The 22,021-nt window shown below is 31.2% G+C and overlaps 1 protein-coding gene across 1 annotated transcript; it reads right to left on the bottom strand.

Annotated features, from left to right (window-relative positions):
* Nucleotides 1-1,283: 1,283 nt before the first annotated feature.
* LOC131633425 (probable WRKY transcription factor 14) lies at nucleotides 1,284-5,392 on the bottom strand. The gene is made up of 3 exons (XM_058904139.1): nucleotides 4,373-5,392; nucleotides 3,698-3,838; nucleotides 1,284-3,230 (listed from the first exon to the last, which is right to left on the bottom strand). Exons 1-3 carry the CDS (start codon nucleotides 5,125-5,127, stop codon nucleotides 2,591-2,593), a joined length of 1,536 nt encoding a protein of 511 aa, XP_058760122.1. The 5' UTR covers nucleotides 5,128-5,392; the 3' UTR covers nucleotides 1,284-2,590.
* Nucleotides 5,393-22,021: the final 16,629 nt, after the last annotated feature.

The raw sequence follows: 22,021 nt of genomic DNA, 5'->3' as shown, positions 1-22,021 counted from the left end.
TAGATTAACAGAGGATTTGGTGACTTTAGACTAAAAAGAAGACCCCATGGCCCAAAATGTATTTTTAAAAGTACTTGAATATTTTTTAGCCTTGTAAAATTCACATATCTTTTCATGGAAAATATTTATTCTCATGAAACATTAAAAGTACTTGAATATTTTTTAGCCTTGTAAAATTCACATATCTTTTCATGGAAAATATTTATTCTCATGAAACATGAAAACAAGAAAGATAAGAGAAAAATATTAACCATTTATCACAACTACTATTTTCATGATTACTATTAAAAAAGAATTATTTAATTAAGTTTAATTTAAATATTTAAAATAATAATTATGAATGGTTGTGAATGATTGATTGTGTAAAACTCATTTTTTATATATTTTAAATAAACAAAATTATAAATGCAAGTTCAAGAGGATATTTTTAAATTTTTTTTTGCTATAGCAACACATAAGGAAGTGAAAGAAACACCACATATTCATCCAAAATCTTGAGGTGATAAATGTGTGAGTTCTTTCATTTATAAAATGTTCAATCTTAAATTTTTTAAACAATGTGCGACTAACCACTCACACTTGTACACAATATTTTGCTCAGATTTAAGTTCTGTCTAAGGTTTAAAAAAGTCGATATAATTTTTTTATTAAAAATCTTTATAAAATTCTTCGAGATCTTTTATTTAATTTTTAGTGCTTTGCGAGATGGATAAATGAGTTATAATTTTTTTAATTCATAATACAACGTATAATAACTTTTGAAAGTGGATGTGACATAAAATATGATATATTCTTCATTTGAATGGCTTTACATAAGTTTTTAGTGTATTCCCTTAAACCCTAATTCTTACTCTAAGGAAGAAGAATTTTACATATATTTATAAATTATTCTAAACACTTCAAGAGAGAGATTTACACATCTTTTACTAGTACATATATCTATTACTGTTTTCAACCCTCAACTTCTACATTTCTATAGAAAAACCTGAAATTACCATCAAAGGTATTATACATTTTAGGTTTACAATGATTGAAATTCTCATATTATCAATGTATCCTATCTCATCTCTAACTTCATACATATCCTCTAATCAAGTTCTCAATTAGTCTTAAGTTTTTCAGTAATTACAGTTAATATTATTATATACATACATACGTTTGCATTTTCCATACTTCTTATAATATTAATCCATGATCATGGATTCTACAATTATAAAGAAACATGCACAAATTGTTGAGCATGCACATGCTAAATGATTAAATGCCAACCTCGTTTTGCTGGATGGATTTTGTTATCTAAACACAAACTACACCCACCATAAATATAACAGTAATAATATACTAACAATTGTATAATCATTTTCTCAATGATAAAGTAAACTAAAATAACTAAAAATTAATAATATAATTTCACATTAAAATTCAAATGAATGAACACAAACAAGTCGGTGGATAATAATAAGAAAACACAAAGCTGAGGAACCAAAGCATGCATTTCACCTCTCATGTCACACATCCCTAGACTAGTAGAGGTGACTGATATGAAAAGTCAAGCTTTATATATTATATATATTTATAAATAAATAAATATTAATATATAAACTTTAACCTTTAACCTTTCTATATACATATTCTTGTCTTTTTCATAAACTTCATCTCATCAAGACATCATCAACCATATCTTGGAATCCAAATTCTTCTCTTTTTCACTCATTTTGCAATTAGAATAATAATACTCTCACATGCAAGCTTTGTAATTTTTTCCACTTGAAAAGATGAAAGGCCTAGTCTTATCTTTTTTTTTTTCTTTTCATCATCAATCTACTCAACATCATCACTCACTACTGAGTTTTCGAGTGATCATGTCTTGTATATAGTGAAATGTACTTGTTTCAACTATTGCAACCTTCTGTTCCTCAGCTTTCTGTCCCATCCACCAATATTCCAAAACGAATGTGGGACTCAGTTTGGTTTGCTTCCAATCAACCAACCAGCACTCTTTCTCTTTTTTCACTCTACTAATAATTTTTCTCTCTCTGCCTCTTCTGGTAAATAACAAGAAAAAAAGTTGAATTTGTATTACCTACAATCTACATAATACATGCATTCAAATAGTTGATTTATCTAAACTCTTGAATTTGTTCGTTTTTATATAATAAGCGAACGAATTCAAAAGTTTATATATAAACGACTAATTGAATGTGATTTATATCGGCTGCAGATAATATAAATTCAAAAAATATAACTGTTGAAATAACAACGAAAATATGAGACATGAAAAATATATTTAGTCATGAATATTTAAACGCAAAATAAAGAACAAATATTGTATTTTTGTGTCTCTAAATTTTTGTTGCTATTTCAACTTTTTCTATAGTAAAAAAAAATGAAAATTTCTTAAACATGTTTCCCTCACAAGACACACTTCAAATGAGATGATAAGAAAGAACCAAACATGACCTTGAATAGTATAGCACCTTCACCAAATAATACTAAAAAGCAAGATTGAAAATTAGGTCTCTTTTTTGTGAGGAAGATATAAGATATTGGTTTCTTCTAGGTGCATGCATTCAAATTCTAGGTCTTGTTTTCATAATAACCTTCTTTTATTTGGTTCTTCAAATGAGTTGTTGTTGGTATTGTTGTTGTTGTTGTCACCTGACCAGTCAAAGAGATGAAATGCATCTAAACTCTTGGATTGATGATCTCTTTGATGAATAATATCATTACTTGAATTACCACCAAAACCTTGATTAAACAATAGGTCTAATGGATCAGCTTCAATTTCACCTAACTCAGCAAAAAAATCCTCATGACTTTGATTATTTTCCATCAAACAAGGCTTATAAGAAAGTGCATCATTGAATTCTACTCCTTCATCCATCTCAATTTGCAACTTCTCTATATCTTCCATACTCTCTTCCTTCACACTGTTAACAACTGGTGAATCATTTCCATTTCCATCACTCTCTTGATGTTGTTCTTCTTTTGTCTTTGTTGTTGTTGTTGTGTCAGTTTGTGGTTGAGATGAAGTTTCTGAGTTTTTCATGGAAGTGCTGTTTTTGGAGGGTTGAGATCTTGTTGAACCTGCTAAAGCATTTCTTTGTGTTGGCCATGGATGATTGTGTTCTGAAGTGTAGGTTATAACTAACATGTTTGGATCTGTTCTGCTTCTCTCAACTTGTTTCCTTGCCGAACAACCCTTCGAACTGCTGCATCTGTAATAACCCCTAATAACACCAAAAAAAAATTCAATAAGAAACCTAAAATCCAATGAAAAAAATGAACTAATTCAAATAAATATAAGAATCTTGTTCAAATTTAAACTAAAACAAAGTTACATAACTTAATAAATCTCAAATCTCAGTAGATCGAGGCAGCAAAACCAGTAAGACATTTACAATATTCGTCACATAAAATAATAGTAAGTAGTGAGTAAGATTTCTTAATTGAAAAACTAATTAGCCTAGTTGTTTTTTTAAAATCCCTATGTATAGCAACTAACAATATTCAATGTTGAAGCTAGAAATATGGAAGGAACATAATAGTACATTACAAGGAAATGATTTAATTTAAGTTAAAGTCAAGTCAACATGATGATTTAATACTAATAACATTAAGAAGCTAAATCTCAATGTGTTTTTAATTCTTAAATTATTATGTACTTGTAGTTCTGAGAAATTTCTAACTAATTTACCTTGGATAAGGTGAACCTTTAATGGGTTTCTGACCATATTTTCTCCAAGCCCACAAATCTGAAGGAACAACTTCACCAGTTTGTCTACTGTTTGCAGCTGCTGGTGCAGGAATACAAACCACCTTTTTTGCCTGATTCTTTCTACAATTAATCATTACATCAAAATAATCACTTACCATTTATAAAGAGATATATATAAATTTTTACAAAAAATAAAAACTATAAGCTAGGTGTTTTTGTTGATTAAATTCAAAGAAAAAGGAGTTTTTTCAGGTGATTATGTAAGAAAAGTAGTTTTAAGTTTTAACATGAGTTGCTTGAAAGGTCAGTTTCTGTGACAAGAAGCTAACACTACTTTTCAGGTGAAATGAATTTTTAAAAGTTATAAAAAGCCTCAAAGAAATTAAACCACATGTTATAGTCTTTATATTATCATCAACTCATCAACAGTGTCACATGAATATAGTCAAAATTTTGTTAATTCTCACAAGAAAATGAAAGAAAGTGCCTAACTATTGCCAAACCCTACTTTGTCTACAGTAATTCAAAAAAGTGATTAATTCATGATTTCATTTATGAAATTAATTATAGTATTACTAGCATAACATATAACATGGAGAATCATATAAATTAATGAGATGACATTAATTATTATATTATTTAATGATATCTTACCTTCGTTTAAGGCCTGTATTATTCCTTGAAGATGAGATCTGAACTGTTCCTGATCCTGTGTTGTCTAGAAGAGAATCCTTAGCATTAATATTGATGTTGGTTGAAACAGCAACAACTGGTTTAATTTGCCTTGGAGAAGGTGCCATGGTGGAAGAAGAAGATTCATAATTTGATAGCTTTGTTGCATTAGGAGAGATCTGAATCATGTTTGAGAATATGTTCTTACATGGCCTTGAACCTGATCTCATCATCTCATGATGATTATGATTATGATGATGATCTTGATCAAGTGCAAAAACAGAAGCAGAAGCAGAAAGAGAAGAAGATGAAGAAGTAGTAACGCTAACACCAGAAGCTGCAGCAACATCAATTATACTACTAGTTGGGATGTTGAAGTAGGAAGAAGAAGGTATATGATCAAGCTCTTGTAGAAATGGATCTCTTAGAGTTGAGAATAATGGATCACCAAAGATGTTCATGTTCATGTTCATGTTGATGTTGTTTGTTGATCCTGATCTGTTATCTTCAAGAATAGAATTAGAGAAACTCATAGGTTGATGATGCTGATGATGTTGATGATGAGGATGCCACTGATTATCATCATGATGATGTTGTAAGGGAGGTTCAGAAGATGATGATGAAGTGATTGTACTATATGCTCCAGCTCCAGTACCAGTAGCTCTGATTATGTCAGTTAAATCACCTTGGTAATTGTCCATACTTGTTGTTGATGACACAAAGATACTACTACACATAGTTAAGGGAAAAACAAGAGTTTCTTCTTATACATGTTTTCAAGCACATATATAGGTATTTTGGGTATTAAGGAAGAAAGAAAAAGAAAGTTAACAAGGGGACAGGTTTGAAACTGAAACTGATTCTTGTGTTGTTAATAAGAAAGAAACAAAAGAAAAAGAGAAAGATGAGTTTATAGAAAGAGAAAGAGAGTCGCTGACTTTTCACATCTCCATTCCATACGCAACATGGAGAGAGAGAGAGAGGGATAGTTTTTTAAATTTACTTAAATAATTGGCATAGACTAATTAAATAAACACAACTGCAGAGTGGGAGAGATTTATTCTATACAATATTTTTTTTGGGCTAGAATAAATGAAATGACGCAGATTTGAATCTGTATCTTTATATTTGATATCTCTGTTCAATTATATAAGTGAAATGACGCAGACTCAAATCTCTATTTTTATAATTGATGTTTCTGTTCAACTATCAACTGAATTAGTTTGTGTCTGATGTTGTTTCAGGACTACAATTTAGTGAGTCTGATATGACATACAATATTTTTTATATTTATTGTTTTTATAAAGGAGGTATATCATTCTGCAACTTACAAGTATTTTATTATTATGGATTACTATATAATATGATTAAGGGTCAAAATGTTTGTTGGCTAGTGATTTTCTATCTTATAGGTAAAAGTAAATAATGTTGGGATATATACTATTCAAGTTGCATGTGTATGAAAGAAGTGATTAATTATAGGGAAATCAAATCAACTGTTGTTTTGAGTAAAATTTTGAATTAAGAGGGAAAAAAGAAAAGAAAGAGGAAAATGATGGGAGAATGGTGATTTGAAGATAACAATTGACAGGAAAGAAAAGAGGCGGCAAGTAGGCGTATTTTGCGGAGAGACGTTTCGAGCGATTCAATAATCAGAATTCTTCTAAATTTTTTGATAATAAGCAAAGAATGTTTTAACGTGCCATGCCACCTATCTATTTATGTATGATGTTCCTTCAAAACAATCATGTACTACTACTATATATTTGCCGTTCAACAAATTTCCTTCAAAATATTCCTAAACAACTAATAGCATAATAATAATATATTATTTTACTGATTATTATTGACTGTGACAATATACCTATTAAAGAGTATTTTTTTTTATTTTAAATAAAGCTATTGAGTATTTTTAATAAAATTATGAGGTTAAAATATGTGTCAGATGAATGGAGAAGAATCACTTTAGTTTCAATTTATAAGAATATTGAAGATATATAAAATTATGTAAATTATAGCGGGATTAAATTTATTAGTTATACCATGAAATTATGGGAAAATGAAATTGAACAGAGATTAAGAAAAAGAAACTCAAGTCACGGAGAAGCAATTTGGTTTTATGTCTGAAATGTCGATTGAAGCGATCTATCTATAACAGTGTGTGATGAAGCAACATCGGATGGATCAACAAGACCTGCACTTAATTTTTATTGACTTGTAGAATGCGCATGATACAGTTCCTAGAGAGATTTTGTGAAAAACCACTACTACGAAATACATATTTTTACCATGATTGGGTGAAAGAGTTTACTACGAAGTGTGGTATGTGCCCTATTTACAACCACATACTACTAGTCGTGATAAAAAAACAGTAGCACGTAACATACCACTACGGTTGTTTAAAAGAACCGTAGTAAAAGATTGAGGTCAGGTGTTCAATTTCAAACGCCTGTATTTTTTTTTTTGCAGCCATGGTAATATGTTTACTTAAGTTTATTATAACTTATGTGAAATGTTTATTTCATCAACTGCTCACTAAACATATAATCTTTCAATATAATTTAGAAAATTATAATATGAGATATGAAGTTATATTAGAAGAACAAGTTACACTAATCAATGTTGTATAAGCTTTCTACAGCCCATAATTCGTATTTCGCAATTTAACGGTTAAATCTTGTTTCGACGCTTATAGTTCTTCAACTACTCATTCTTTCACCTCTAGTTCATTTTATAAAATATTATTTGTTTTTCAAACTAAATTAGAGGTGAAGGAAGAGATAGTTGAAGAACTAGAAGTATTAAACCAAGTTCTAACTGTTAAAGAGTGAAATATGGAAAATGGATTACATAAATTTTGTATAACATTGATAAGTGTAATTAGTTTTCTAATATAACTTAATATCTCATATTATAATTCTCTAATTCAATTCAAAAAGTTATATAATTTGTAACGGGATGAAAATCACTCAAACCACATACGATATAATTAACGCATCTTTTATGACATGTTGACTGAATGTAACGAAACTCTAGTTTTGAAGGTATATCATTAAACAAAACTTAACAACAACATACATCCACAATAAACCTTAAACAACATACAACATACAACTTATATTTACAAAAATAAAATCATCATCAACATACCTTAAACAATATAAAACATACAACTTTTATTACCAACAACATACAACTTTTATCAACAATAATATACATTAACAACAACATACATCATATATCAACAAACACTACTACAAAATGCGAAAACAACAACGTCATGGTCAACATGTTTCTTCACTACACCGAGGTGACATCTCTAAAATAAGGTGCTTCCATATTATTTTTGTTTTTTGATTAAAAATTAATTGTATATAACAACGGTTGAGCATACAACCGTGGTAAAACCATCAAGTTTTCATAGGTTCGAACCTCCGCGCCAGCATATATATTATTCCTTTAATGTTAAAGCCCATCTTTTCTTTTTTATTTATTTTTTATATAAAAAGCTTAAAGGGATATGACTATGGTTGGTACGTTCCACCGTTGTGATATATTTATAATAAATAAATACTTAACAATACGGTTGGTGGATAACTATTGTGAAATAATTTACCCATATATAAGCGAATGAACTCTCACTTATTGACAGTAGCGCCGTTTCCTTCATAGTGAATCCCCAACACCCATTTTTTCTCTTTTTCTTTTCCATTAGCCGTGAATCTTGTGCTTCATACGTTAAGGTATTCTTCTTCTTACATTTATAGTTACATAGCTCTCCATTATCTCGTTTGTTGCATGTTGTTTTTTTGTTGATTAATTGTTCTTATTTTTTTTCAGATTTGTCTTCACTACCTTAACAAAGACCATATTTGGGCTATGTTACATATTGTTAGTGTTCTTATGAAAAAAGTACAAGAAGCATGAAGCTATGATGAAAACTTCATCCACATTGTATTTTTTTCATAGCTTCACAAACAAGATGTTTTTCATGGTTATTGTAGAACTCAACAAGAACAACGCATTTTAGTTAATGAAGAAACAACAGCGACAACAAACTTCATCTAGTTTGAGATACTATAAGAAGTAAGAAGTTGTTGTGTAAGCTTCTTCCTATTTTTATTTCTTCTTCATAGCTTCACAAACTTGATAAACTTCATAATTAATTTTCTGTTCCACGATTAGTTTCAATAAAAGGTGTGTCCTGAAAAATTCATAATATATCTTTGTCATTGCTCACAAATTTATAATATATAGTTATGTTGTATGTTGTTATTATAATATGTAGATGGTTTATTTTTCCATACACCCCACTTAAAGTACATTCAGTTAAATTGACATAGATACTATAATCTGAAAATTAAATCGTATTTGAAAACCAAATTAAACAAACCATTGTTTTCGGATTACATGCATCTCATTGTTCATTTGATGTTCTTTTACATATAGATTATTGTATAATAACCTGGCTCCTCAGATGCATCGTTGTCTTAGAATATAGTTAAGTTTCATTAACTACAAGAAATTTAACTATAATCGAAGACAACGATGTACCTAAGGAGTTAGACCGATAAACCACAATATATATATATATATATATATATATATATATATATATATATATATATATATATAGAGAGAGAGAGAGAGAGGAGGGTTATATTGACTCCAAGAGTAAGTTATAATAACTTACTCCACATCTTGACCATTAATTCTTTTCAATCTAATGGTTAAAAATAATAAGGAATAGTTTTCTCTTTCCACATTTAATGACTTATTATTTTCAATCATTAGATTGAAAAGAATAAATGGTTAAGATGTGGAGTAAGTTATTATAACTTACTCTTGGAGTCAATATAACCCTCCTCATATATATATATATATATATATATATATATATATATATATATATATGTGTGTGTGTGTGTGTGTGTGTGTGTGTGTGTGTGTGTGTGTGTGTGTGTGTGTGTGTGTGTGTGTGTGTGTGTGTGTGTGTGTGTGTAAAAGAGCATGAAATATGCGATGAGATGCATGCAATCAGAAAACAATGGCTTGTTTAAGTTAGTTTTCAAGAATATATTAATTTTCATATTATAGACTTCTTCATCAACTTTTATTACTAACAACATATAACTTTTATCAACGACAACATACCTTAAACAACATACAACATATAATAGGCAAAAACAAAATCATCAACAACATACAACTTTTCATCTACAATAACATACCTTAAATAACATACAATATATATCAACAAAAACAAAATCAACAACAACATATAATATGGAAATGTCTCAAGAACCTGAAATATGAAGAGGAAGTGAAAAAAATGAGTTTCGTATAACACCTTTCCTTGATCCATAAAAGATGAAGAAGATATGTTAGAATTTTGTGAAGAATTGGTATGCAACCATTTATGGAGTTAGGATGAGGTGTGAGAGAGTGTTAAGGCTTCGTTTTGAGAGAGAGACAATTATTGTGTATTGAAAGAGTGAACACTTGCTTAAATATATGATACACTTTTCACCACGATTACTAAAATGACCATGATTAAATATAGGTACATTTTATAATGGTTGCTATTTTAGACCGTGGTGAAAGGTAGTTTACATTTAATATAAATATTAAGATTATAAGTGACACACCCATATTGTAAACAAAAAGAAAAATACTGGTGCTGGGATTTGAAGCCTATAACCCTTAACAAATAATTACGATTATTATTATGGACTGTAGTGAAATGTATTTTAATAAAAGAAATAAAAAGACACACGTCTAAATAAGATCTATTACACCGGTTAGTTTAATAGTCATGGCAATATCATGTTACGTTAGGTGCTTTTTCTAGTAGTGAGCCTTAGAGAAGAAAGGGGGTTAAGATTTCATAAATTTGAGTTATCCAAGATATGTATGAAGTGGGTATCGACTGATGTGAGGAAACAAGGTGGAGAGACTGACAATGTTTCTATTACAATAGGTTTGCATCAAGGTTCAACCCCACGTCTCTACGTTTTTTCTTATATTTGGATGTAGTCATAGAACACATCCAAGATCCAGTACCGAGATGCATGCTTTTTGTAAATGAAATAGTCCTTCTTGGAGAGTTGAAGGAGGATTTAAACTAGAGATTGGATACTTGGAGACTTGCTTTTGAATGTGTTGTACCCTAATTTTTGGTCCTGAGATCCCACCTCAATTTTCATTAAGCACCAAGAGTGTGATCATCATCATCATCATCATCATCATCATCATCATCATCATTAATATCATTATATATAATCATTCACGCATCATTTGCTAACCAAAAATATACAAAAGATTGTGTTTGCTTGTTGTTTGTTTCACAAGGTAGGTGGCTGATCAAGAGGCTCAAGCAAATTAGGGATTTGAGGCTCACAAAGGAGCTCAAGCTTTCTCATATGCTCAAGTGATTCCCCTAATAAATATCCAAGCATAAGTGTGTTTCAATTCAAGATCAACAACTTTCAAATTAATCTGGTACACAATTAGGGTTTTTGACCTAATTCTTTAGGAAGTTGACTTTTGGTCAAAGCATGGTTCCATGGCTCAAAACATGATTCAAGGGTCTCAAATTCCTCATTATAATCCAGTCATATCATCCATTTATCTAGAAGGTCTTGATTCAATTGATGGTTGGAAGAAATCAATTCATTTGGAAAAAGTCAACTATTCAAGATCACCTTTGACTTTTGAGAAATTTGGTCAACCATGGACTTTTGAAGATCAAAATCATGAATATATGATTATTGAAGGCATTTGATCAAGAAAAATAAAAAATAAATCAAGAATAAAAAAGTAAACATTTAGGGTTTTGCATTTTTCATGAAGAAATACATGTTTTTTACTCAACTTTGAAATGCCATAACTTCCTCAATACTTGGCCAAATTTTGTGCTTAATGCTCAATTTGAAGCGAAAATCAAGATCTACAACTTTGTCATTGTGAACTTTATTCCAAAAGATGAATGGTTTTTAAGTTATGAAGCTTCAAAGTTGTTAAATTTTTTAAGCATCTTTGAGACCACTTTCCATCAAGATTTCTTGAGAATTTGAAGAAACACCGAACATGAAAGTTGTAGATGATGTTCATGGCTTTCCAAAAAGTACTAGAACTCCTCCATAGCATTTGTGAGCTAGGATATTCGAAGAGATGAAGTTAGGGTTTCATTCTTGAATTACAAGCCATTTCCATTAAGAACCAAGTTGCAAATCCATGCCAAATCTGCATGATCTTTGTTTGCAGACCCTCTTGCTTGCAAATCTTGCTATAATCAGACAATTACATAAGTCCAAAGAGTTTTATCCAAGAGCTTTGATCATTAACCATTTGATTCATAACATTTCAAGAGTAAAGGCAAGACTTCCATTTTAGAAAATGAGCTTTAATCACCAAAACTTTGTCTTGAGCCCATACCGTTTTGTTTCTGCACCCAAAAGCACTTCAAATCCAACAGGAAACCATCTAATGTGCAGAAGATCCCCCCCTATGTTTTTGATTAAAGTTTGCAAGTACCATGGGAATCATAACTTCAAGATTTCTTCACCATGAAGCAAAGTCACACAACTTTTGTTTGAATCAACCAAATGGTGTGATTATTTCCCCCACAAACCATAAATCCTCCATATAAATATAGGCTCTTTCCTCTTGTTTCAAACATACAAAAATTCTCAAAATCACCATCTCACTTGAAACTTCAAATTTGTCACTTTGGATAAACTTAGCATTTTTAAGTTCCAAGTATTTTTTGTGTCAAAAAACCATTCAAACACTTCACATACATCATATAGAATCTATTTTATCATTCACATTGAATTTTTAACACCTCCTACCCAATCCCCCATTTTCACTTTTCACCACTTGCAAGAGGATTCGAGTATAAGCATCCAGGCTATTTCCAGGTGAAGTGAGCATTCAAATAGCATCACTAAGGTCCCAGGAAGTTGTGAGGACCATCATTTCATTTCTCGAAGTTCTCTAAACACTCATTCGATCTTCATTTGTAGAGGTAAGTTTTCAAACTTGAACTCTCTAACTTCTGTATCATTTTATGTTAGTTACAATGTGAGGATCGAAAGCCCTCAACTGGTTGCCATTTATGTTGTGCATATATCATTTAATTTTGTTTTGAAAAATTAGGTGTAATATGGTGGGAGAACTGACTTTTTGTTTTGTTTTTCGTAAAACATGTTGCGATTAGCAAGAGTCGCCACCGACTTTTATTTTATCCAATTTTATTAGGAAAGGCATAAAATAACAGGAAAGACCTTTAAAAGATTTTGAGTTCGGGGGTAGGTTATACAAAGGGAAGGTGTTAGCACCCTTTATATCCATGGTTATCCATGGGCTCTTAATTGCTTAGCTCACTTCGTCTGACTTGTGTGTGTGTGTGTGTGTGTAATTTTGAAAAATATTTGGAGTGCCAATAGTAAGGCAGACTTTGTAATGATTCTTGTACGAATTTATACAAAGTGTTGTCTGAAAATATTTTGTATGAAAGCGGGAGGTGTGAAAATGAATTTGTGTGTGAGCAAGCAATCAGGAGCACCTACCCACTAAGTAACAGTCTTTCCTATTCTATTATGTTTTCTTTTGGAGATAGTACTATCCATGTCATTAGTTGGTAGGAAATCCTATCTATTGGATGTGAAGGGACAGGCGTAGGGTCATCGAATGGTCATAGAAGGCAAAATTGTAAGGATACCTTAGTAATTTGAAAAGGACTATCATCATTTTTCCGTAGGGTCATCGAGGGACAAGATCATCTTTTCGTAGGAAACTCGAAGGGTCGTCGAGGGTCTATGATCTTTATATCGAAGGGACTATGATGATATTAATCGTAAGCGTCTTTTGCTAAAACATCCATACGTTCGAGGGACATGACCATGTAATCGTAAGGCAACAAGAGAGGTTACCCTAAAGGTAAGTGTGTGAGAAGTGTGTTGATTCAGATATTTAATCTTGAATTTAGGGTTAGCTATGTGGAGTTATTAGTCTTGTCATACAATCCTATTAATCACACATCTAGCAGTTATAAGGTGCAGCAAGTTAAAGTGCGGAAAGTAAACCCTAATTACTATTACAAGGCTTTGGGGAAGATACATAATCAGTAAAACCCTAGCAGAAAATAAAGTGCGGAAAATAAGTCTTAATTAACTATTACATCCCATAAACAGTTACATAATTTTTAAAAATACGAGGAAATTAAACTACAGTATTCAATCATTCAAGAGTAGTCGTAAGATAAAATCAGAAAGGAATTAGAAGGTTTTAGGGTTAAAGAAAAATTAAGGTTTAAAGTTAATGGTAATTAAAACCTAATTCTAAATTAAATTATGAAAATAAATCTAATTAATTAATTATGTACACTAATTGAGTTAATTAAATCTAATTATACCTAAATGTCTATTCAATCTTAATTAATAAACCAAAAAATTAGTCTAAATCCTAATTACTAAGTTAATCAAAATTATGTCAAAAAATTAAATCAATTAAACCTGAATCTAATCATTTTTGTACTGATTTTTCTTATAAATTAAATGATTAAACTAATTAAATTAAATAGCCTAATTGATTAAATTAAATTAATTAAATTAATGTGAGAAAGAAAATTAGTTGGTTAGTTAAAAACCCTAATCCTAATTAGAATGTTTCTATGGGTTAATGAAATAGCTAAAAGGTGATTAATTAAATAAAGGTAAAAAAAGGAAGTGGAAAAGTGTTGGAAATTGTTAGTACAAAGAATGTAGGATGCCAGAGCTTCAATCCACGTCTCTTTGGTTATTGGTCCACTCTCTTTGCCAGTTGCGCTACGTTGATCAGTCGCTAACAAAACCAAAACCAATCAATAAATATAAAATGCGTTTTAAATGGTTAATTAAAAAAGTGAGTCAAACTGGGGCCCATTCTTTTTAAACGGACAAATCAAAACGCACAAAGGCGCCACACATGCAGTCAATAAGTCCAACTATCAGAGCCACCAGACCGGTGACGTAGCGATCGTCTTCTCCGACGTATCACCACCATAAACCTGCAAAAATCAAATCAAACAAGCAAGCCAAGAACCCAGATCACCTAAATCAACCCCTGCGAGTTCAATGGTGATGTTACTTTTGACTGAAACGACCTGTAGCCATGAATATGAGGAACATGACCTTTGTGCCCTAACAATGGCGTATCACTATACCTTCATCAAACCTCACGAACGATGGTTCTAATTGTCTCTAAACATCATCATGATCATGAATATATGCGTGGAAATCATTTAAAGTGCTTATATTAAAAGTTTTAATTTGAAAAGTAAAAGCAAACCGGTGATGATGAACAAGGATGTTTGAGCGTGCGTGGAGCTTCAAGGGTGGTATGGTTGTGTTCTTGGGACCTTCAAGAGGATGATTAAATGCTTGGCTTTGGCTGAAACTTGCTGGAAAAAGTTTTCTATTGTGCCCTACTTCTTGCAAATTTTCTCCTCTTTAGACCCTATTCTCTTGCAATCTTTTCGTCCTCCTCTTGGTCTGATGTTTTCATGTATTTATAAGAGAGTGTATTGGGGTAACTTGTGGGCTTGGATACCAAGTAATTGGTGAGGTGGAAATTTGATTGAAAAATTAAATTATTTCTTTCTAGATTTGGTCAATCTCTCTTCATAACCATGCACCAAAGAATATGTACCTTCATGGGATGCTCCTTGGGCTTTTATTTGATCCAAACCACAACCATGCAAATTAATTCACTTATTTTTGTATTTTACTTAATTTATTTGACTTTTAATTGAATAAAAATTCAAATAAATATAAATAAAGGTGACAAAATATGAAGATGAGTTTAGAGGTCCTTATTAGGCTTATGATCATATTTGAAATGAAAATCTTAGGCCCATTAGTCAAGAAACTCAAAATTGCTCAATTAGGTTTTCATGCATTCTTAAAAAATTGCCCAACTTGTACCATTCATAACTTGATTAATTCTTATCATATGAAGGTGTTCTTGAGCTTTTTAGAAACCTTAATATGTCTACTAAAATCTCTTGGTGGTCATTTGCCCATGTGGATCTTTTATCTTTATGTAACTTGCTTTGACAAAAGATGTGTTTTTGTTGACTTTCAAGATGACATGTAATATTTTGGCCTATATCTCTCAAATGAAGCATTTTTTGCCTTGCCTTTGGTGTCACAAAGTTGTAGAGAATTGAATTTACTTCAAATTGAGCTTTGGTTAGGAAATTTATGATGAAGCATGTGAAAGTTATGCCTGGTCAAAGTTCAATTGACATTTGCTTAAAAACCCTAATTTAGTAACTTTGATTTTTTTTTTATGTTCTTTGAGATTTACTTGATGAATCATGATCAAACCTTGATCAAATGATTAATGTGACCTCGAATCCTTGATGTTGACCAAAAATCTTGAGGTTTGACTGTATATTAACCATAGTTGACTTTTAGGTTCAACACAATCGACTTTTGATCATTTGAGCAATTGACTAGGCAATCTTGCACTATGAGGCTTGAAACTTGGCATGGAGATACTTTGAGACATATGAGGTACTATGAAGCCCATCTGAGTCTTTGTAAGTTCCATTTCCTTGAGAGAAACCAAAACCCTAGTTAGAGGCCTATTGCTTATGAGGCTTCTTGAAACAAATTGTCTTGAAGATGTGAGGGAAAATTTGAGGGTTTAACATTAGGGTTCTTGAGGATTTTTGGAAAACTCTTGAGTTATAGGTTGAATAAATTAATGCTTGATACATTTCTGGAATCGTGACAAAAAATAAATTAAGTTTCATGTTTATAGTTTTTAAAATGATTAAGTTTTGAGCATGTGTTGAAGCGGAATAGCGGCAAGCAACAAAAGTTTTTGAAGTATTTATCCGGGAAATTATCGTCTCCACAGGGACTAGTGCATTGAACTACCGTTCAACAATTTCCAAAGTTATGAGTTTGGATTAAATTGTATAAAGCATAAAAACGGAAAAGTAAATATTAACACAAAAGAATTCATTCTTCAGAAAGAAAGGACTTATCAAGCATTGTATATAATCTACTTCTCACAAACTTAAACTTATCGACCAATTACACTCAACCTACAGTACTCGTCAATGTCATCTGGCATCGCTCAGACCATAAGTCATTTCTAACCTAGAGTAGAGAGAACTACTATATCATCTCGGCGACAATCTCTCAGCACACCTCAACAACACAGCAGACGTCCATATCAATCGTATCGACGATCTCTCAACCGACACAACCAACACAAAAGCATTAAGCTTTGACACCCATAAATATTGTTAGCTCTAAATCTATCTCTAAAATCCAGAAAATAACAAATAATCATCCTAGATAAGGATTCAAGAAGTTTATCTCTAAAACAACCCAAATCCCTAGCACAGAGCATAAATCTAAGACAATAATCAACAAAGATTTGTAAAGCAAGCTTTATATAACGCCATGGGAAACAAATATACATGATTTCAAAGTAAATATATATACAAAACCCAACCTAGAGAAATACATAGAGATAAAGAGAGATAAAACCACAAATCTTCCATTTTGTCAGTGTCGGTTGATGAGCAATCCACCTCCGAATCACCGAATGCAAGACCCACAGTTATTATCAAAGCTAATCTTAAATAAAAATGGGTGGAATTGGCATGGGAGCACAAAAATCCCCAAAATCAACCACGCACAACCTTAAATGTTCTAAGATAAAAATATATACAAAGTCTGTCCCGACGCGTTCGCCCGGCAAGCCAAATGCTCTGCCCAACGAACAGTTTTATTCTGGCCACACAGCCTGCGCCACGTCAACAAGTGGGCAAACATATCTTCATTTGCTCGGCAAAGAATTGCTTCACCCGACAACTCCTTATTCTTCCGCCCAGCAACTAAGAGGCGGGCCAAGGCAGAAGCAAGACCATTATTTTCCAACGCTCGCCCGACGAGCAAATTGCTCCGCCGGGCGACTCACACCAGTCTGTAACTATTTATTTCTTCAATTGCTTCTTTTTTTATTGATCCAAAATTGCATCCTTGAAGCTTTATTACTCAATGCTCCATACATGCTCAAATACCTACAAAATAAATGAAAAACTATTAGTCGGTATATAAATGAATCAAAAACTCGTTTAAACACAAAATCTACATATTTATGTAATATACACTAAAATTCGTCTAAATTGAGGAAAAAGAGAAGATAAGTGCAGCAAAACTATACACAAAAATAACTACAATTTGACACTTATCAGCACGAGCATTTCTGGAAAATCACGAGTTCAAGGAAGAAAATGAAGTTCATCTTCTAATTTCATGAACTAATTTTAAAATATATTTAGTCAAGTGTACTTTAAATCTTGGATGTATCACCACCCCAGTGGTTGCGCGCTTGCCTTTAAGTCTCTCACCTTGCCAAGGGCGTGGGTTCGACCCCCATTTTGCCACTTTGCCATTTTATTTCATTTTTATGATTTCTCAAGTTAGTTTTACCATATAGTTATATGTTTGGGCCTATTTTTGCCACTTTGCCATTTTATTTCATTTTTATGATTTCTCAAGTTAGTTTTACCATATAGTTATATGTTTGGGCCTAATGATTATCAATAGCGTTTGGCCTAGTGGCTAAGGTTTCAAGACCTGCCAAAACCAAAACCTTATTTTTTTTATCACTAGTTTCCTTTCTTTTATTTCATAACTTTGATTAATTATTTGAAATAGCAAATTAAATCATATTCATTTGAAATTTTGTAGACCCTTTATTTACCGTGTACATTTTAGGAATATATTTAAAAATACCAAAAATATTTATTATTTATTCAAATTTAAATTAAAACAAAAATGATGTTTTTAAGTCTTTTAAAGGCCTTTTAAATCAAACTCTTTTTAATACTTTTCACCAATTAATTTGTTTAATTTTGTAAACCAATTAGGGTTAGGGTAAGCTCACCTTGAAAATGTTTACATGGTCCCTTATTTGATTCACCTAGGTTTTCTATTTAAAACTTTGCGAATAAAAATTATTAGGTTTATGTATATATGCTAAAACCCTAATTTCAAGATCCTTGATCTTTTGATCCCAATGCAATGCCATGTTGATATTGACTTGTTGCTTTGATCTCCTTGTTATCCACTTGTACATACCCTTGTTGATTTACATTTTTTACATTTATACTTTGGTTATGTTATTATCTTTGTATATATATATACATTGTCAACTAACCCTACATTCATGAGATATTTATCCATCCATCATCACATCATATTCATACATACATAAAATGATCTTGAGGTATGTCATCCTTTTATCCATCAAACTTTTACATTTGAGTTCATTTATTGATATCTTATTTATCATAAACTCACACCCTTGATTGTATCCATGATACATATGTTATATCACACACACCACTTGAGATATTCACCATGAATGATTGCTTAAGATGTTGCCTAAACTCCAAAGGAATGAGAATGGTATTGACTAAAATTGTCATGGTACTCACTTTATTTTCTAACTCTTTTACTTTATGCTTAGTATTGTTAAAGCTTAGCACTTTATCCTTTTTTTTTTAAAAATGGTTTTGTATTATGAAAGCTCAACATTTTTAAACTCAAGACCTTGGTTTTGTATTGTTAAAGCTCAACCAACCTCTTTTTTAAAATTATCATTTGCCTTCTATTGTTATAGCTTGGCACCTTTTAAAACTTGTAATTATTAAAGCTTGACATTTTAAAAACCCGTTGAGTATTGTTAAAGCTCAACACCCAAAAAGATTTTGCCACTTGGCTCTTTATTTTCCTTTTAAGGAGAACTAAAAATGTTCTGACGTCCCTATTGTTAAAGGGGTATGTAGGCACACGATGTGATGTTGTTTTGAGCATACTTTTAAAATATTCTTTTATCATCATCCCAATCTATTTAAACAAAAACACATAATCATTTTATAACAATAATAACAACAATAATATATATTTCAGAGGTTCCTATGGAGTACCGTAGTTTTGAGGGGTGTTGATACTTTCCTCTTGTATAACCAACCCCTGAACTTAAGATCTCTGAGAAGTTTATTAGTTTTGATTTTAAAAACTTATGTGGGTTTTATTCCTCTCTTTTTCCCATTTCTTTTGGAAATAATAAAGCACGATGATGACTCTACTAAAATGTTTAAGGTAAGTCAATCAATGGCTCTAGTCTCAAAAATTTCACCGCTACAGAATGCATGGCTTTCGCCTAAGGCGAAGTAAGACGAAGTATATAGAATGTAATTTCAACAAAATAAAAAACTTTTCTAACCTAGAGGTAAAAGTTGGAAACCATATCATCTCTTAAGCCACATGGTTTAAATATCTTAGGTCCGTAATACAAAATGATGGAGAAATACAAGAGGATGTAAACCATTGAATTTAAGTTGGGTCGATGAAATGGAAGGGCTTTAAGTGTTTTATGTGATGCAATGTTATACGAGAATAAAATAAGTGTAGTCGGGATAAGATAAGAATTTTTTAGTGGAGGTGTCATAAGAATCGGCAGGATATGATTAGAAATGAAAATATTAGAGAGTGTTGGGCTAGCTCCTACAGTATAGAAGATGGTGGAAAATAGACTTAGCTGGTTTAGGCATGTGGAGAGAAGACCTATAGATTTTGTGGTAATGAGAGTATACTAAATGGAGTGAATTCAAACAAATAGAGGAAGAGGACGACCTAGAAAGGCTATAAGATAAGTTATTAAGAAAGATAATGAGATTAACGATTTGGATAGAAGCATGGTTCTTAATAGAAAATTATGGAGAAAGTTTATCCATGTAGCTAACCCCCTTAGTGGAATAAGGCTTGGTTGTTGTTTTTGTTGTTGTTTTTGTTGTTGCATTGATTATGAAATATACTTCTTATCAATTAATAAATTTGACGAGTAACCTAACATTTGAGTTAAATTTTTTGTAAACTAAATTGATATGTTCGACTTATCGTAAATTAATAAGCATTGTTCGAATATGATTAAGTTTCTTGTCAGAGAATTACAACTACAAACAAAAAATTACTAATTACGAATAAGAACTATGATTGAAAAGGATATTCTTTGTATTAAAATTGAGTAACATACTTCGTATACATTGCTTTAAAGATTGTAAATCTTAAGAGTCAATGTTTGCAACTTATTGACTAATGGGTTCGAAGAAACATAATTTTTATTTTTAGGCTAATTTACCTATATATAATAGATGTATAAGTAGATGGTTTATGCATTGACGCATGACATTGTTTTAGAAAAAACTAAACTAATTTCCTAAATTTTTTTATCCAAGTCTCTAATATTATTATTGCACTTTGGTTGCGTTTAATTTCTCAGTCTTCAAATCTTTGTATTTCAAACATATCTTTCTTTTTCTCTTGTTTCGAACAAACTTGTTGGTTCTTTTTCAAGTTATCTAGCTTAAAAAATATTTCAACACTTTAAATTTTGAGTATTACAGAGGCCTTTCAAAATAATAACTGGAAAAGGTAAGTTTGACATTGATATTTTTTTACAAATGATACAAATATTTTGGAGTTCCTCGAACTTTTTAAAAAGTAATCATTACTTTTTGAGCCATCGACAACTAGCATTGGGAAGCATTATAATTTCACACGTTCTCCCTCAAATTCCCATCCTTTATAGCTTGGTGCATAATTTCTCAAATTTTATCTCTTTTGCAACATGTCTAAATCATAAATGTAAGGCACTGTAGTGGTGAAATTGGTGAGACTAAAGCCATGGAAAGACTTAGCTCATTTTGTTTTAAACAGAGTCGTCACTGCGCTTTATTGTTTCCAAAAGGAATGGGAGAAAGGGAGAATAAAACCCACAGAAGTTTTTAAAATCAAAACTAATAAACTTATCAGAGATTTGGGTAAGTAGGTTTGTTATACAATGGGGAAGGTTTTAAGCACCCCTCATATCCATGGTAATCCATGGGAACCTCTTTGTAAATGTTATTGTTTGTTTGTACATCTTTTAAAAAAGCATATGTGAAACTTCTTTAAAATAGAGAGTGGGGATGGGAAAAGAAGTTTTTTTGAAAGTGGGCTCGATAAGACATCGCATCTTAGGCCTACATACCCCTTTTAAACTAAAGGGAAGTCAGAGCTTTTGTAGTTCCCCTTAAAAGGAAAATAAAATGGGGCCAAAGTGGCCAAAATCTTTTTGGGTGTTAAGCTTTACCAATACTTAACAAAATATTTTTGAAAAAGATTAGGCTTTAAAATACCTAATAAGTTTAAAAGGTTAAGCATTAAAATACTTAACAATTTTAAAACAAAAGGGACCAAGCTTTAAAATACAAGGTCAATGGGTTAGGAGAAGTTTCACCAGGAATAATTCTTCTCTTAACACCAAGGTTTTAAAACAAAAGACCTAGCTTTAACAATACAGGGTCAATGGACTAAGAATAGTTTCACCGGGAATAATTCTATTCTTTAGTACCAAGGTTTCAAAACAAAAGGGTTTGGTTAAGCTTTAACAGTACAAAACCATAAAAGACAAGGTAAAAGCTTTAGCAATACTTTTAAACAAAATATAAAAGAGATTGGAAAGGGAGTTTGAGTACCTTGACAATTTTAGTAAATATCATTCCCATCCTTTTGG

The sequence above is a fragment of the Vicia villosa genome, unplaced genomic scaffold (genome assembly GCF_029867415.1).
Source record: "Vicia villosa cultivar HV-30 ecotype Madison, WI unplaced genomic scaffold, Vvil1.0 ctg.001123F_1_1_3, whole genome shotgun sequence".
In the NCBI taxonomy this organism is placed as follows: domain Eukaryota; kingdom Viridiplantae; phylum Streptophyta; class Magnoliopsida; order Fabales; family Fabaceae; genus Vicia; species Vicia villosa.
Note: the sequence above shows the minus strand (reverse complement) of the source record. Positions and strands in the feature narration are given on the sequence as shown.